General features: G+C 34.9%; 1 protein-coding gene across 1 annotated transcript; it reads right to left on the reverse strand.

Moving 5' to 3' along the window:
- Positions 1-810: 810 nt before the first annotated feature.
- On the reverse strand, positions 811-12622 carry LOC129308243 (protein CELLULOSE SYNTHASE INTERACTIVE 1-like). The gene is made up of 8 exons (XM_054949306.1): positions 12419-12622; positions 11607-11768; positions 10569-10642; positions 7236-10290; positions 3532-6076; positions 2254-2708; positions 1371-1487; positions 811-1248 (listed from the first exon to the last, which is right to left on the reverse strand). Exons 2-8 carry the CDS (start codon positions 11670-11672, stop codon positions 1108-1110), a joined length of 6453 nt encoding a protein of 2150 aa, XP_054805281.1. The 5' UTR covers positions 11673-11768; positions 12419-12622; the 3' UTR covers positions 811-1107.
- Positions 12623-18992: the final 6370 nt, after the last annotated feature.

The following is an 18992-nucleotide window of genomic DNA, read 5'->3' on the forward strand; positions in this document are numbered from 1 at the left end:
GATGGGCCGATGGGGGGTGCTCTGCGTTGTATCAAGAAAATAAAATATAAAACACAAAGATAATAAAATCCAACAATGGAATTAATTATATTGATTTAATTAATTTACTTAATGTAAAGTAAGGAAAAAGTGATTTCGGGAAGGAAATTTTATTATTATGATTAGCATTTACGAATTTGAAAGGTTAATGATTGTGACTCTGACTACGCCGCGAGGGGACGCCACGCGGGTGGCCCCACCCTTATCTTTACGTGTCAGACAAAACAACGAGTTTCCATTGGTGGTGGGGTTCATCTGGTGTTGTGTGGGGTCCAAGTCTTTATTATTCGTTTAGTATTATATTAAAAAGAGAAAATATTATTTTAATTTTTGCATTTTAATTATTTTATTTTCAAATTTAAAAAAGATATTAAGATTAACTTCTGTTTTGCTTTTTATTATTTAGAGAACATTAAGAGCAATTTAGAAAAGTATTAGATTAACTTCAATTATTTTATGATTTTCTTGGTCTATATTAAAAAAATTTGCTTTGCCACACATTTTTATATGCAATGGAGAGAGTAGTGATTACTTTGGGGGAAAAAACAGAGAGTAAATGATTACTTTATTTTTTATCTTATAGCGCATATATTTCGTCTTATATGAAATTTCTTTCCAAAAATAATAACAACAACAAATTGGCTCTATGATTTTCCAGCGATTAACAAGAGCATGTGACAAATACTCAATAAAAAAAAACAAAAAAAAAATGATATTATATACTCGTACAGGACTCTCGTGAAAAGAAAGGGAGGAAAAAAGTCTACTACAAAACAAAAACAAGCAACAAGCTCATTATCTTTCCTTACAAATCTGACAACTCACAAGAATTGTACAAAGCAACTCGAAATAGAGTTGATCTTTGCATCCCCAGTGTTTATGGTAGGAATTTAAGGATCAAATTACAAAAGAATACAGGCACAAGAATCTGCTAGATATGGAACTAAAGACCAAAAATAAAACAATTGCTGCTATATACATCATGATAAATAACAGATCAAAAATTTCGCACCAAGCATTTTCTATGATGGAATATCTGAGGCTTGAGAATGAACTCACTAACAGGTATTACTTGTTAGACCACTGGAATTCTATCTCTAAATTCCTCGAGGGACCACTCTTACTTTGAGGCAGTAAAGTGTATTCTCCGGCTACAGATCCTAGCATTACCACGCGATCAATTTGGATCGTCACTTTCCCGAACGAACTCTGTCATCGGATTACAACGACAATGTCAAATGCTTATGAACAGTGGAGAAGGGGGGAAAAAAGAAAACTAAGAAGATGAAAAACACCTTTTTTACCATGTAATCTATGTTTCCCAGACTTACCTTTCCCACTTTGCTCTTGTTTTTGCAAGAAATATGAAGCTTCTGGCCTTTCGGAGGGCTCTCAAAGGACCATGAAAAGCTCTCATCCCACTCTGGATTAGGGCCAGAAGAGACCACCTGATCAGTGCAAGTACAAATGGCTTCGTTAGAAGCAGGGAAAAAAAAATTCATGTGCGAAGGGGGGAAAAAACACGATGTCCCTGGCTTAACAGCATACAACCGCAATGTGGGGCAAATCATACTTGTGCTTAAAATTCAAAAGAAGTCTAGGACTTTAATTGGTTGGCAGGAGAGGGACGCCAGAATCTGGAAACCATATGTTCTATAAAGAAACAAATCACAAACTAATTCAAACTATCACAGCAGCACCCCAAAAAAAAGGATCCAAATTGCGAGCTATACGCTTCAACTCTAATCATCGGTCAAATAATCCCCTCTTTCACCAAATCCTTAATTGATATGGTTTAACTGGAATGGCAGCAGAACTATGGCAATTGGCAGTATAAGTGGAGGTCAACTGGAATTATTTTTAGGCAGCATACCATAGAGTGCGTATCATTGAATTGAGAAACCTAGTGACTTCCTCTAGAAATAGCAAATAATATTAAGTTCTCAGAGGACTAGTAAGTTCAACTAACAAAATTCACAGAATAAAATTTTGCACGATCAACACAGACAAACAATCATCTATAAGTATCTAAATCTAGTCTGGCCAAACCCAGAGAGACACAAAAAGGTTAACCTCTTCTCTCCTGGATAATCCATCTCCCTCTTTCTTTTCTTTTGTTTTTTCTTTCTTGGGACAGAGATGAACCAAAAAAGAAAAGGGAAAAATCACAAGATTGCAGTTTGCAGATAAGCATGAAGTCATAAAACATTTTACCGCGGTTTGCCTCGGAGGAGTGTTGCCAAGTGTGAGCTTACAGTAAACACTTGGGTTTCCAACTGACTGCTTCATGTTGTTACCACGTTTTATAATCACAACTAATGTCCCAGGCAAACACTGCAATAAGAATTCAGACTTCTCTTGAAACCGAGGAGGACCAGACTGAATTAGGTACTGTAGTAAAGGAATAGCATCTGCAGCTGCTACTGACTGAGCTCTTGAGACTTCTGCTGGGCATGCTGACCAAGCTTGCCTGAGAAGAAAAAGTGCATCCAAAGCAGCTTCTTGGGTAGCCTCTGAGCCTGTCTTTAATGATGTAACCAGATGAGGTATGCTTAGTGTTGCTGGCTCAGTTGCTCTCAGTCGTGGGAAGTTGCTAAAGAGAGCATTCAAGGCTCTCAAATACTCATCATTCACACTTCCAGTAGCCCATAAATCCTTTTCAATAGCAGCTGCATCACCGAAAAAAATATTTTACATCAATAACCAATTTAACATGCACATGTGAGCACACCCACCCACACAGAAATGTACATAGGTGTGCCTGTATGCACAAGATACAAAAAATTAGATGCAATCAAATTAAAAAAGAGGAGTTAGATGAAAATAAAGAAAGAGGAGGGAAAGTTTAAATTTCAAATTTGAAAATAAAAGAAATAATGGCACAGTGCCCAGAGAAAAGCTAATTTTGTGACCTTAGGAATAGTAAACAGCTTAAATGCCTTCCTACAAAATTTGGTAAATATTAGATGCGTACTTTGTCAGACACATGACAACAATTTAATATACTCATTGAAATGTGGTTGATCTACGCTACAAAAAGTCACATTGCAAAAATAAATCAAGCTGTTCAAGTAATGCAGCAATAATTGATGTGTACAAACCCAGGATGATGAAGAAGAAAGGTTCAATGACCAGTAAGGCGATCAATAACTATAGAAGATTAGCTCTGCTATTTTTCAAATCTCCATCAGCTTCTTCATAGGTAATGTTATTGACATGCAATATCCCATTTTATTATAAATTTAGTTGAAATCAAATTATCTCAATGTCTTATAGAAGTAATAAAAAACCAATTACCCTGATTGCTCAATTAAATTATATGAGAACAAAATTTAGGCCAAAAGCACCCAACAGAAAAGTAATGAATCAGCAGCTTTTTTTATATAAGTAACAATAATGATACGAAATTCTTCAGTTGTTCAGAATAAAACAAAATGCAAAGATCAGTAAGCCAAGCAGTAAATACTTCACAAGAAGCAAAGAAAAACTCACCAGTTATTGCTCTGACCGTTTCACTTGAAGCATATTCTTGAATTGTATTATTAGAGAAGAGAAGTTTAACGAACATTGCAGCCTGAACTGATGTTTCTGGATCACTAGAACCTATCAGATCCAATACGACCTGTACACCACCTGCCTCAGCAACTGCTCTTTTATTTGATCGACTATGCATCACAAGGTTCTGCAGAGCACATATAGCAACAACTTTCATTTCTTCTGTTGGTTGATCTTCAAGCACATTCACCAAAGCACGACAAGCTGAAACTGCATCACTTGTTCGAGCAAGACTCTCATTCTGAAATAGATCGCCAAGAGCCAAAGTTGCCAGTAACCTTGCCTGCTGTCCTTGGGTTTGTGGATCCAGAAGGTACCGGGATAATGGTACAATGGCTGATCTGGTAGCTTTTGTTTCTCTAATCTTGACGTTGTTTAGCAATACTTCCAGTAGTCTAGCAGCAGTTTCCTCACACTGATGAGATCTTAGAAGCTCTAAGAGAGCCTCTATGGCACCACTTTCAGCCATTCCTTCAGCACTAGTGCCATCGTCACTTTCCAACACTAGAAGAGCATTTAATGCACCAATAATGGTGCTCTCCGAGCCAGCACGAAGCAACCTTACCAACACTGCAATTGGCACTTCCAAGTAGAATTCAGAACTGAACTGCAGAATGCTTGACAAAACGGAAGCAGCAGATTCCCATAAAGCATGAGGAAGGGAAGGATCAGCATGTAATATCACTCTTGAAAGTTCAACAACGCCACCCTCTTTTGCAATTTCATTTGGCCAAATCAGTGCAATACTAACTAGGGCTTTCACAGCTCTCTGCTGCAATATGTGGATACCAGAACCAAGAACTCGAATAAGAGGACCAATTACTTGCTGTGTAGCTGGATCTTTCTGAAGCTGTTCATCCAAAAGTAGATGTGAGAGAAGCTCAGCAGCCAACTGCTGCACTGCCGGTATTGGAGAATCGAGCAAGGGGATAAGCGGATCAATAGCTTGGTGGGATGTCAATGTATAGTCAGCACGACATTGTGGATGTTCCAAGATATTAACCAAAACCTGCAACGCACTGTGCTGCCCATCAGGCCCAAATTCATCTCTTGTCAGCAACAAAAATAGGGGCTCAACAACTTTAGAAGCAGACTGCCCTTTAGCTATGCTAGCATTATTAGTCAATATGCGCAACAATTCAGCAAATGCGGCACACAGATAATCAGGTGCTTCATGAAGAATGTCAAGTATGCTTTCAATAACCCCAGCTTTGACCATTTCCATTTTACAAGCAGGTCTGTCTTTCCCTAGCTTAACCAGAGCTCTAGAAATAGCCTCATGGAGCAAAAAGTTCCTGCCATAGAGAAGACCAACAAGAGGAATAATGGCACCATGAGCAGCAACTAGTTCAGCCAATTGCTCGTCATCAACAAGCCTATCCAGCGCGCGGACAACCGAATGCTGGGCAATACTAAACTCACTTACAAGGAGGGAAACTAGAGGTTCAACACAGCGTGCAGCAGCCATTGAGGACCTAATCCGTGTATTTCCAAACAGAACACAACATAATTCAGCAGCATCCCCTTTGAGGTCCAATGAACAATTCGATGAAAGGATCCTACAAAGCACATCAACTGCATTCATTTCAACATCAACAACTGCTAGCGCTCTAGATGGATTTTCACTTAGGAGCCTAATTAGCGTAGCTATTGCAGCATGCTGCTCCTTCTCCAAACCAGTATTAAGAATCTCCACCAAGGGTTGAACAGCTTGTCGAGATGTTTCTGCATTCCTAATCTGATCAGCAGAGAACAAGTTTTCCAGGGCTTTGGCAGCACTGTACCTCGCACCTCTCCCCCCTAAACGTAAGACAGCTACAAGTTGAGTAACAGCACCAAACGCTGCCTCATGTCTCCGTATCTCAGCACTGTCAAACAGAATTCCCAACAGATCAGTGGCAGCTTCTTCGGTTGCATCTTGAGGACCCAGCGAAAGATACTTTGTAAGTGCCTCTAAGGCCCCACATTCTACCATTACAATCTTATTGGATGGGCAATCTCTGGCGATCTGAGTTAGAAGCCCAAGAGCTAAAAACGGTGCTCCTGGGCGATCTGGAATTGGCTTAAGCAGATCAACAAGAGAAGGTATTGCCTTCCGCGAAGTGGCACCAGCCCTAATGTCATCAACTCTGAACAACCTCTCAAGAGCAACTTGATCAGGATATCGAACCAAAGAGAATTCCTCTGACAAATCCAGAAGGTCCTGTATATCAATGTCAGCGCAGCCAAGTAGAGAGATTAGCCCACTTGCAGCCCCTGAGTTTGCAACAGACAGTAGTGTCCCTCTGCTACCATTACAGACTAGGCTAGCTATTGATTGTGCTGCAAAATATCTGTTAGCTAATTCCTCTGACTTCAATAAACTGGCAACAGCTGGTATAGATTTCATGGTTGCATGTGCTCTGATGATATCTCTATCTTGAAATAATACGGCCAATAACAATGCGTAAATCCACATGCTACTATCTTCTTTATAATCAATCTGCATGGTCACCAAAAAGGACGAAGTTAATAAATAAATAAATAAATAAATATATATATATATATATATATAAGTAATAATCATACGAACATTTGTTTAACCATCTAACGATACCATTCATACATGCCAAGGAGATGGAACACGATTAGAAACAATGTTTGACCGCAAGGGTGGAACCAGAAATCATCAATAGGGGGCCAACCTGTATACTGTTATTAATAATCGTTAAAAATATAGCTTAAATGTTCATTAAATTAATACAATAATAAAAAATAATATTACAATAAATATAATGGCCAGAATCTAAGAATTTAAATTATAGTAATTAATAAATAATATACATTAAAATCACTTTTTAACTGAGAAAAAATATTTATAATATATTATATAGCAAAATTCTTTACAAATTACTGATCAATACAATAATATAGTTAATTTTGTTCAAAAATTAACTATATTATTGTGAGTAAAAAGTATAGTTAAAAAATAAAAAGAAAGAAATTTTGTTCAAAAATGATGGAGAGTAAACAGCGTGCGCACGCGCACATTAATCATTTTGAAAGAATGGGGATATAAAAAACTAAAAATTTTAATTTATTTGATTTGTTTGATAAAATTTATATTTATTATCAATATAAGATATAACTATTTTTTAAAGTATGGTTCTATGAAATGAATATTGCGTTAACCAAAGAAATACATACAAAGCCCAAACAAGCATAATCCATAAACTCTAAAAGAATCCAAAAACTAGCCTAGAAAACCACAAAGCAGCCACAGTTAATAATACAAAAAATCTTGTACAAGAAAAAAGAATTAATGAACAAGTCACCCTAAGAAAAAATAAAAACAGCCAGTCAAACATCAAACACAGCACAGACAAGAACTCCAAAAATTCATGTTAACCCACTCCGTCCCTTTCAGCTGCTTCAATGCCTGTCGTGGTATCAACAAGGAAGTACCCATCAAAATGCATATATGATACATAAATCATCACAAATTCTGAGGAGGGTGACTGCCCCAAATTCATTTAACCTTGGTCCTTCCTGTTTGACAGCTAAGGTTGTTTTTTTATGCAAATGTTTAGACCAAGCAGAATCTAATTCATGCTACATCTTTCTGATTGAACAGAAATAAAATGGATGAAGGTGCTTAATACCTGGGTATATTGTGAGTAACAATCTGAAATTTTTTCAGTGAGAATGTCAATTGCTCCAGCCTCCATTATTGCAATTTTGCATTTTTCATCATGACAAGCAAGAATAGACAATAACCATACAGCTAAGTTGGAATCAGATATAATGGCAGTGCCTGTGTTGGATTTATCACCGTTGGCATCTTCTTTTCTATGTATGAAAATGCTAATGAATTCCTTAATTTCTTCATCCTGGTTTGACAAAGGCAGCGCAGAAGAAAGCATATTAACAAGGGACTGAACAAGATCAACACACAAGTTTGATTGGTTGAGTTCCTCCACCAGTCTCTGGTGGTTTACTTTGGCAACACAAGTAAGAAGTGCAGCTCCCCCAATTTTGACAATTACATTTTTGGTACCAATTATCCTTTTGGCCAATGAACACATGCATCCAGAGGCCGCAACAACATTGTTTCCAAGAACAAGAGGCTGATACCCGCATAACTGGGATAATATCTCGATAGCTTTATCCTGAAACATTGGTGTTGATTCAGCAATAGACAGCACTATTGGGTTTATGCTTTCAGGGAATTCAGCCAATACAGCCCATGCTGGTTTAACATGTGCGCTGTTCTGGTCCAACCTGGACAGAACAGCAAGTGCTTCTATAGCCTCAGATGTGGAAAATGATCCATCAATAGCAGAATCCAGGAAGGAAATCAAACCAAGCACAGTCCCAGCACGATTCACACATTCAGCTATAGAATAATCAACTTGTCGAGAATGTATGAGGCGAGCAATTGCAGCTGCTGCATGGGTTTTTCCAGACATTGTGCCTTCACGTAATACTCTGGAAGCTGGCACGATAACTTCCTCAGCAACAGCCTTCTCTGAAATCTCACTATCTAAAATAAGATTAGCCAAAGCACACGTTGCCAACTCTGCAACTTCCAAAGTAGAAGAATTTGCAAGTGCAACTAAGGGGGGTAATGCATCTCTAGCAACAGCAGCTACATCCCTGTTCTCCTTGATGGAAAGAAATATTGCTGCAAGGCACCGTGAAGACTCTATTAGGATACTTTCAGATTCAAAATTAAGCAACTTCATGGCTGACGAAAGAGATTTAACAGCAATGCTGCTTTCACGCACATCTTTCCTCATTTCAAATATTCCTGCCAGAGCTGATGCTGACTTAGCTTGAGTTTCTTCTTTCGTAGTGCTCATTAATTTTATCATTGTATCAATTGCATCACTTGCAGCACTACCTTCTCGTTGAATGTCACCGAGAGGGGCAACTGACAGCATGCTCTTCAAAGCATCCAAAACATAGACCTTCGATTCAGGTAGATCGCTTGTCAATAAGGCTGTAAGCTGACTGATTGTGGTAGTATCAGATTTATGAATCAAGTGATTTAAGGTTTTCGCTGCTATCTCCTTCCCATTTGGGCTTCCATTCTTCAATAGCCACAACAACGCAGGAACAGCATTAGCACTCTCCACACAAGCACGTATATCTTCGCTGTGATTGCACAGGTTTGTAAGGATTTTTGCCGAGTCTTCTTTTGCTTTTGTGGATCCCGTCTCCAAAATTTGAACTAAAGGAGGTATACCACCGGCAGCAGTAATGGCCCATTTACTTTCATCATTTTCATTAGATAGAAGCCATAGCAGAGCGACTGCACATTCTTGCTGTTGTTCTGATGAAAGCCCGAGAAGGGATATCAACAGCTGAACTCCTTCCCGGCCCTGAAGGGCACGCCACAGACTGCCTTCATTGCTGCACAATGTAAGGAGAGATCTTATAAGATCATCTTGCACTTCATTGACAGCCATCGTTATTAATCCGACAAGCAGGTGTTTTGCATCTGAATTTGCAAGCTTAACTGACAGTACGGGATTGCCATACAAACTAGCCAGGGCTTCAATGGTTCGTTCCTTCACAAGAAAAGGTGATTGAGGTTTGAATTGCTTGAGCAATGTTTGCTCCACTACCAACGGATCTGATGTTCTAGTAGCTTCAGCCTTGCTATCATATATCATAAGAGCTGAAGCTAAAGCCCCCAATGTGTCAGCAATTTGAGTAGCTGCGGTGCACGATTCAAGGCTTTGACCAAGGCTGGAGATGACATAAGACAAACCACCAGAGATGTTAGCTAGTGCACACATAGCATTTTCCTGCAATGCTTGAGCATGCTCGCCCTGCATGAACTCTTTCGAAGGAGCTATGGTAGCATTGATCAGAGCAGGAATGCCATTAGAATTAGCTATCTCCCGCCTTGCTTCTTTGCACTGAGAAGACAAGGATTTCAGAGCACCGGCTGCTTCAGCTCTAATAGGGGCGTCATTACCAGGGCCCAATAATTTTAGGAGCTGTTTTGTCGCCTCTGAAGCCAACACCTTAGAACAAACAGACGCATCCTCAATCATCATGCTGGCAAGTAGGAAGCACACATTAGCTAAAGTGCTAGGATGCCCTGTTGCCAATAACTTCATTAACACGTCCACTCCTCCAGCTTGTATTGTTGCATTCCAGAATCCCTCCGTATTGCTAGAGAGATTTTTCAAGGCTCCAGTCAATAAACCATCAACTACATTTCCAGTCTTCAGCCCTTTCTGAAGCTGCTCCCACAGCACAGGTACCACTCCTTCAGTTGAAAAAATTTTTGATCCAACATGGTCTTTTGAGCCACCTTGAGAGACAGCGTAAATAGTCTTCGCAGCAGCTACTTGACCTTCAGCTGAACTGGATTTAAGTAGACCAAGCAATGGAGGAATGCATCCTCCAAGTAACACTTTCACTCTAAGCTCATTTTCTTTACAAAGGGAGCCCAAAACCGTCGCTGCCTGAATCTTCACACTCACTGAACCTGATCGGAGAAGAGAAACAAGCACTGGCACTGCCTGAGAATGAGATCCAACAGCGCTAAATGCATTTTCACGCCCATCAATAAGCTCCGATAACTTCCTTAAGGAGTATTCCTTCTCTTGTGCAGAGGATGAGCTCTGTCGCAGCTGCTCGATGCATTGGGCAACACTTGCCAATGTCCCATCTGGATCCTCCATGCTACTGCTGCGCTCTCTGCAACAAGTTAAGGATGCAAGGAACTTAAGTTGGATAGCTGAAGTATGAGATTTCCTACTGAAATCTCAAATTTCCATTGCCATTAAATTCAGAGAATCGATTCAGGGGAAAGAAATTCTTAATTCAGATGATAAATATGCCAAATTATCAAAGATTCCTCTGCTTTAGAAATCACATCATATGAGAATTTTTATGAGAACACAAAACCTTTTTATCTTTATATTTAGAACCAGATGAAAATTTTTGTGAATGTTATGAATTATGATTTAACTGACCTCAATCCCATCTTCAAAACAGAATGTGGAGTTGGGAGCTCTGAATCTGGATTGTTTCTCTCACCATTTATTTCCTGCAATCAACATATCAACAGTGAAAACTGAGGAATGATAAATGGCATGTCCAATGTTTACTTTACACTTGCCTTTAACAAGAAACTTGGAAAAGCTAAGTTCTATTAAAAAGGAACAAAGAAAAAAGAAATGTGAGTTTCAATCACAATATATCACAGCTTGATTATATTCCTGCTCAAGAAAATGTAAAATCCAAATTAATTAGAGAGAATTTGCCAAAATTTCAATTGACACAATGCATTGGGCTTGGCAAAACAGAGGAAAATTTCGAAAGGAAATCAAAATTGTAGGCATTATGTCAGCAAAGAACTGGACTTTGGACAACAATACTTTCTTCTATGGAACAAAAATCTTAACTGACCAATGAAGATAAATAGTAATGACTTATTATTGCCACATAGAAGACAGAGAAAGACAATGAATTGACTCTCTTATTACAGTAGCACAGAGCACAGAGCATGAAAGGTGCAGTGAGTAGTTGATATAACATCTCCAACTAAATTTGATTGCTTCTTAAGGTTTTCTGGATTTTATAAAATCTTATAACTAGAAGAAAGAATATGCTTGAAGACCAATCAACCAAATTGTACGGACATAATATATTGTTTCTGTACATAAGTTTGAATACTCCTGAACTTTTACAAGTCTGAACTCCCAATTGAGAACATAATCAAACGTCTTTAACAGATAGCAGAAAATTGCACTGTCTTTACGTGCCAAATAAAACTTTCTAGAACCTGTTATCGTGCAAGAAGAGAGCATGTTCAGGGTCAGCCAAGAAACTTGGATTTTACATCACTTTATAGAATTAAAGATACACCAACGGAAAATGATTTCCAGAATATCGCACGCAACTACAGATCTCAATCATTTTACCTAATTCGGTGTCACAATTGCTTAGGGTTATTTTTTATGCAAGAATGCTGGCAGTACATGAAAAATTAGCATAGATTTGAAAAGTACCATATCATTAGCAGCAAGGCTGCCACCATTATCGGAACCGAACCTCCAAGCAAGAGTAGCCGCCATACTGATTTCGGTTCAAGACACCCCAAAGTATATCGATCCAGCACGCTGCTTCTCTCCAGATCTAAACTGGAGAGACAGACAGAACATCAAAGCCTCCTGCCAAATAATAATAAGCATGAGTTAGAAATAACTTCAACGATGTGGGAATAAAAATCAAAGCCGGCTAGGAATCTCAGATAAGTAGACAAAAATTTCCAATGCCCCAATCATGTACTAATACTTTCACAATTTAAAAGGACGTGAAGCTTGCTAACGGAAACAATTCGAATGATCCAAATGCTAATGATCGACCCAGCAAAGGAGAAGAAAATTGAAAAGAACGGATAATTTACTGCACCATCACACGAGCATCCCGAAATGGTTAATGTTTTCATCATGCATGAGCAATACAAATCAGCCTCTAAATTGAGACTTTCACTTGTGACGAAATTGAAAAAAGTGAGACTGCATCTCGGGTTCCTCAGCAAACAAATAGAGTGAAATGCACCCAAATCATCCCAAAAAACGAATCCTCGAACAAATTGCAGTGAAAATCAACGAGTTTTTAAGAAAAGATAACAGATCAATCACCGAAAAATCAAAGTCAGAAACACATTCTGTCTAGTCAATGGAAGATGAAAACATTATGGAATCTATGCTGGGAATGCACGAGTCAGCAAGACTCATACATCAAATTCGCAGAATTCATCAGTTTTAATAAATACAAGCAGCTCAAAGATACTCAAGAGAAGTGAGCAGTTACAGACCTTCAGAGGCAGAGAAATGAGAAAGCGCTTTGATGCATCTAACGGTTTCGTGAAACAGAAGGGAACAAGAAAAAGCAGAAGATAAAAGAAAGAGAAAAGAAGAGGCAGGAGATTGGGAGGTTCGAACGTTCGGTAGGAGAAATAGTGTGATTCGATTTATGTAATTATTTATTTATTTATTTTGCAACGTTAAATTTTTGTTTTACGTTCTTCTCATTTTCATGAACACACAGTCTCGGTGAGGAAAAGACTGAGGAACTTTGAGCGCATTTACAGTTGTCTCCGTCACTTCACAGTACACCGACAAGGAAGCTCGAAGCTTCAACAACTACTTCGGCTTAGTGCAATGTTACTGCCACTAAGTGGATGCTCAATAATGCAACTTTCGTTTTGGATTTTTCCAGATTCCAGATCATGCACGTCAATTTGAAAAATTTTCGTTGCCCCAAAAAATTTCATAATTCTAAATTTTAGAAAATACAATTATAATGTCATTTTTATAATTTTAAACAATGAAAATATACCCGTTCTCAAACATTTTAACCACTTCTTCAAAAATTAACGGCTAGTTATTTCAGCAGTAGCGTTACCTTCCTTTTAAGGTCATGCCTCCTAAATTCAAACCAAGTATTGACATGTCTATATACCTGTCTATACGTGTATTTCCCTTTTTTTAAAGGGAAAGGTTGGGCTAGGTTAGGTATAAAATTTAAAAAAAAAACGTTTATTTAAAAAAATAGTAAAAATGTCTGTAATAGTAAAACTTTATCACTACTTGCTGATATTGCCTCTAATTAAAATTAGTCTATCTTAATTAATAATTACTTTTATTATATATATATATATATATATAATTATATGATTAATTTGCAGTAATGTTCATACATTGTTTATATATAATACTACTTATTTTATCTTTTGCATAAATTCACAGGCAAACTTCATACATTGTTTATTTTAGCTTCTATCACCCTCCAAAGGATCATTTATTTCATTCGGATTTAAAATGTTGATAAAGAAAAATTGAATTTCTTATCATTCAAAACATTCTACTAAATGACTCAAAATTGGTCAAACTTTTAAGTACAGTAGGTGTGAATTTGAATGATACTCCTCCATCCCAAACTGGAATACATTTTTAGGAGAAGTTTGACATTTTAAGATATAATACATTGTGAGAAAATTAATATTTTATTAAATAGGTTTATTTTAATATTATTCTTTCTTTCCCTATTTAATTTACCTCCCTTTCTTTTTCAATATATTAAATAAAAATTTTTTTTGTAAATTTATATTTTTGTTTTGAAAAAATAAATTTGTCAAATATATCTAATGAAGTTGTATATATGTGAGATTTTATTCAAAAATATTTTATAATTTAAGATTGAAAGAGTACCAAATTAATGTTAAAATTATACCTACATTGGTTTTAATTTTAAAACTATCGTGTACAATACAACTAATATAATACAATAATAAGCCATAAGCAAATAGGAGAATAATAGATAAGTCTCAAAAGGACTAATTAATGTTAATTAATTTTTAAGTGCCAAACTCTAGCAATTTGCAAGTTTGGCTCTCAATTCTATAATTTTATTGTGATAAATTTGTAACTTTTTTTTTTAAATTTTAACATAGTTAAAGAATAATTAAATTTGTTTTCCTTACTAAAATTTAGAACATAAATTACAAATTTATCACAATGAAATTGTATAATTGAAAGTCAAATTTGTAAATTTTTAAAATTTGACACTTAAGACTTAATTTAAATCAATTGATTTCTTAAAATCTATCTGTCATTCTCCCTAAATAAACTCCAAAGAAACAACTTTGGCAGTGACAAAGAAGGGCTTGAGGCATGTAAAGCTAGAAAACCATAAATAAATAAATAAGTAAATATTAATAATAACAACAATTACCATGACAACAGAGATTTAACTTTTATTTCACAAGGTTGCAGTGAGAATTTTGTTAGTAAACAAACTATAATTTTGTTTTTTGAACTTTGAAACATGTACAAGAGATGATGATGATAACATAAAATACACAACTAATTCTCATTTAGCCACAGTGATAACACACCAATAAAATATCTTATGCTAATAACGTGACTTTGCATTATTGTTATTGTAATAAAATAATAAACTCTATGTTTAATTGGCTGCGAGAGAAGACAAAGAGGCTACACATATGATTTAATTATTTATGTATTATTATTAGTTGCACCAGCAAGCATTTGCTGGTATGATAACGATGATTGAGATTGAGACTCTATACCTTCGTTACCAGCTGCTATTTCTTGACCCTTTATTTATTCTTCAAATTTGGGACAAGTGATGTATTCTCAGTCATCTTTGCTCTCTCTCTGTCTCTTAATTCCTTCTGCTTTTGTTTGATCTTATGGCTAAGCTATAAAAGATTGACTCATAAGAAGTTGATGTCGCAGCGCTTGTGACTTAGAAGTTATTCATGGCAAAGAATATTGGTCGTGTCTAGATATTTTTTTTTTTTAACTTTTATGCCTTTTTTCCTTTTTAATTTAGGAGAAAAAGACATAAAATTAAGAAAAATATAACTTTAAATTCCTGCACTTTGCTATAAATTCCTATACTTTTTTTCAGTATTTTAAATTTTTACACTTTTATTTTTTAGTATTTTAGGTCTCTCTAAGGTATCTACACTTTATTTATTTAAAAATTTAAAACACAAAAAAAAATACAAAAACCTATAACAAAAAGGTGAGTAAAATGCAGAGATTTAAAGTTATAAAATTAAAAATGAATGTACATTTATTGAAACAAACAAGTCCTACACTAATTTCTTCCCACAATAGGTCTATTAAATTTTTGAATTTGATAATTAATGCATGTCTCTACTTGTTAAATGCATATGAATATTTCTTAGGTAATGAATGCATGCTTGTTTAAATAAGTAAATAGTTTGAAAACTAAAAAAAATTAAATTGACAATATATATTAGATTTTGTGCTACATAACTAAAGTTCAAGCATCCCTTGAATCCAAGACCCTTTAATCACCTAGAGGATTTAATTGATCATTGAATCTGACAGCCTTAACGGCTAGCAATCCAACGGCCAACGCCGATAATAAAGGAGAAAGTGAATTTTTTTAAAAAAAAAGGATATTATAATCTTTTTCTCTTGAATCTTATTTGTAGAACAGACCTCAAGGACCACATAGAAATTTCAGAATTTATTTTTCGTGAATTATATGATGCCAGAGTCTTTGAGTGAGATTTTCCCTTCATAAAATATTGGTATAGTAAAAGATACATAACGGATGTTGAAAGAAAAGTTGGGTGAAAGTAAATTAGCAGGGGGTACGGAAGTTGAGTTACGTTATTATATTTATATTATAGTTCGCTATTCATATGAAAAATGTTTTGGAAGAATACAAAGAGAATTTTAGATAATTATACCTGATTTTCTTTTTCCTTTTTTCAAAAATTATTAGCATGGAATCTACAAATTAAAATGTTGATGATGATGAATGCTAAATGTTGAATAAATGTAATTTTGATTTTCTATTTATTTCAAAATTCTATACAAATTAAGTGAGTTGGCTCGTATAACTTGCTTGATGAGTTAAGTTTTGATATTCAACATATTAAACTAATGTAAGTTGAATGAGTTAGTCTATTCAATCCACAATTTATAAAAGTTAACTCATTTTGATAGCTCTTAATCAAACTAGTAGACTATTAAATGAAGGAATGATATTCTACTATTTTTAATACTTAGAATGATGATATTGTGTTTTTTTTTATTCAAGTGCGCCTCAAATCAAATAGGGTGAAAATGTATCTTAATGCTATAATATAATTCATTCATTTATGTTTTAGTTTTAATGAGTTTTTGAAACTTAACTCATTTAAAAAAATTATGATTATATAATCCATCCATTCCCATATGTTTCTTTTTTATAGTAATAGCTAAAGTATAAATTTATTCTTAAAATTTTTACACAAGTGCATCTGATATTTTCAAGTTTTTTTTTGGTGCAATGTAATCATAACGTTTTTAAATTTGAAACAATTTTGTTCCACCGTCAGTTTGACTGTTACTTTAGTAATTTTCGCTGTTAAATCCCCTCCTTGACTGTTACGTGAAGTCAATGTCCGACATAAATCATTTTATTGTTTTTCTTCTTCACAGCCACGTAGTAATACCATTGGCTCTGCGCCTCTGCCTCTCTAATTATCCCATTGCTCTGCCTCTCCAGCTCTTCTGTCTCGGAGTTGGCTTCCTTCCATTAAAATTAAAAAAAAAAAAAAAAAAGACTTCTCTATGTAGAGGTTTAATTTAAATTAATTAAATTTAATATTTAATATTTAATATTTATTTTTTAAAAATAAAAATATATAAAAAATTATTAAAAAAATTAATAAATAAACTTATTAGTCTGGAAGTTTAAATTTAATATTAAATTTTTTTAATAAATTTATTGCTCTGTTTAAAATATATTTATACTATTCATAATATATTAAAAAATAATTTAAAATTTTAATATTAAGTTTAAATTATTTATATTAAATTTAAATTTTCATATTGATTAGTATATTTTTTTAAAATATAAATTAAAAATATTAAATCTAAACATCCAGATTTATCTCTACGTGAATGGATAGACAAAGGAGGCCACCCTCAGTACTCCCTTCCATATCTCTTCCTTTCCACCTTCATCATCTTCCCAAATCTAAGCTCCGAAAACCCCAAGACCCAAATCGTCTATCTGCTCATTTGATATGAAGACTAGATCGTGGTTTCTATTGGTTTAGATCATGAGGAAAGGTAGAGCAGCTGCGCCAATAAAGACGGTGATTGAAGAACGTGTGGTTCGGCACCTTCAATTCATGGTTTTTGGGTTCTTGATGAGTATAAGAAAAGACCCATCTCTCTCATTCCTCTCCATTCTTCTTCCAGTTATGCTTCAAATGGTGTATGATGTGTGCTTTTTGTCATTCTTCTTTGTTCTTCTCAGTACTTCTTTGTCTTCTTCATTCTTCTTCTAGGTCCCGTACCTTCGGAATCTTGTCCGAAGAGTCGACAAAGTGCTCCTGGGACCTCGATCCAGCTCCATCAACCTCGATTCCTCTCCTCAGAATATGAGCGATTTTTACTAGGCTGATTCATTGAACACTAGCAATTCAACCTTGATTCGTCGTCTGGGTCGCAACTGGGAATAAGATTGATCAGAGCTTGGCTACTCTATTGAAGGCCCCACACCTATTTCGACTCCAACGATCGCACCATCTCCATCTAGTTCTGCCTTCATTCACAAGGCTTAATCTTTTGGTCCTGGATTTTGTGCTTTTCTTCTTTGAATTCTTTTTTTTTTTTTTGGATGATTTTGTGTTTGATTTCTCTTTTGGGCTTTATTGTTTAGTGCTTGATTTCTCCTTTGGATCCAACGTGTTCTCCAGAAATTAATTTGCATTGGATTTCTAGGTTCAACGGGTTTCTAGGGTTTGATTTTTTTTTTTTTTTTATAATTTTCTGGGTGAACAACGATGGGTTTAATCTGGATAGCATTCTTAGATCGAAGTATAAATTAGCTATGTTTGCCTGTGATTTTCATTTTATGTGGAGAAAGATAGTTGGCTGTGATTTTTGTTGCCATGGTTGCTAGCGTGCCGTCTTGTAGATTGAGGATAAATTTGTACTTTAGCCCTCATAGTAAAATAGTTTTAATATGTCACTCTAAATATAGAAAATGCTTAATTTGTTCAGTCTATCTTTTAACAAAGTTAATATCATATTCAGTTTAAGCAATTTTAATTTAAAAATATCAGGCAATAGGAATCCTAACAAGTGTTGTCAATAATAATAATAATATTCTATAAACAATGCATATATTTTTAGAAGAATCCAATTTGATGATGTTGTTTTGTATTTCCATGGAGTAATGATTTATTTTTTCTCTCGCTATTTTCAATTATGAAACTAAATCAAGACCATTGATGTCAAAATGTCTGCTAATAATTTAGAAATTTTCAAGATTAATACAATCTTATTTATTTCATCAACATCCAAACAGAAGAAAAATGGATTAAAAATATTCATCACAAAAAGAATAATGGGCTAACTAGTGAGAGTTGGGTCTAATTAAAAAAAAAAAAAATAACCCTCACAATATGAGGGATTAAAGTTCGAATTCCTTGTAGAAGAGATAATTGCATTTAATGTCAGACTTATTTCAAACGAGATTGTGTATTTATGAGGAAGATATTTATAAATGAAATTGTATATATTTCATTTTGTATGTCCTTTCTTTCCAACTAAACAAATATTTAAAAAAAAATAAAATTTTTATTCTCTTAAATTTATCTCAATTATCAATTTAGTTTTTTAAATTTAATTTTTTTAATTTAATCCCTTAAATTTGCATCAATTATCAGTTTGATTCTTTTTATTTAAAGATAACAGCTGTGTAGATTAATAAAATGAAATACTCACTCCGTTAAAAAATATAAGGTATTTTTAATTAAATTTTATCTTTAATAAAATAGTTACTTGTCTTCAAACTAACATTATCTTTTTACATTTACTTCTATT

The sequence above is a fragment of the Prosopis cineraria genome, unplaced genomic scaffold (assembly GCF_029017545.1).
Source record: "Prosopis cineraria cultivar Desert tree isolate PC_DT_omini unplaced genomic scaffold, ASM2901754v1 PC4, whole genome shotgun sequence".
NCBI classification, from domain to species: domain Eukaryota; kingdom Viridiplantae; phylum Streptophyta; class Magnoliopsida; order Fabales; family Fabaceae; genus Prosopis; species Prosopis cineraria.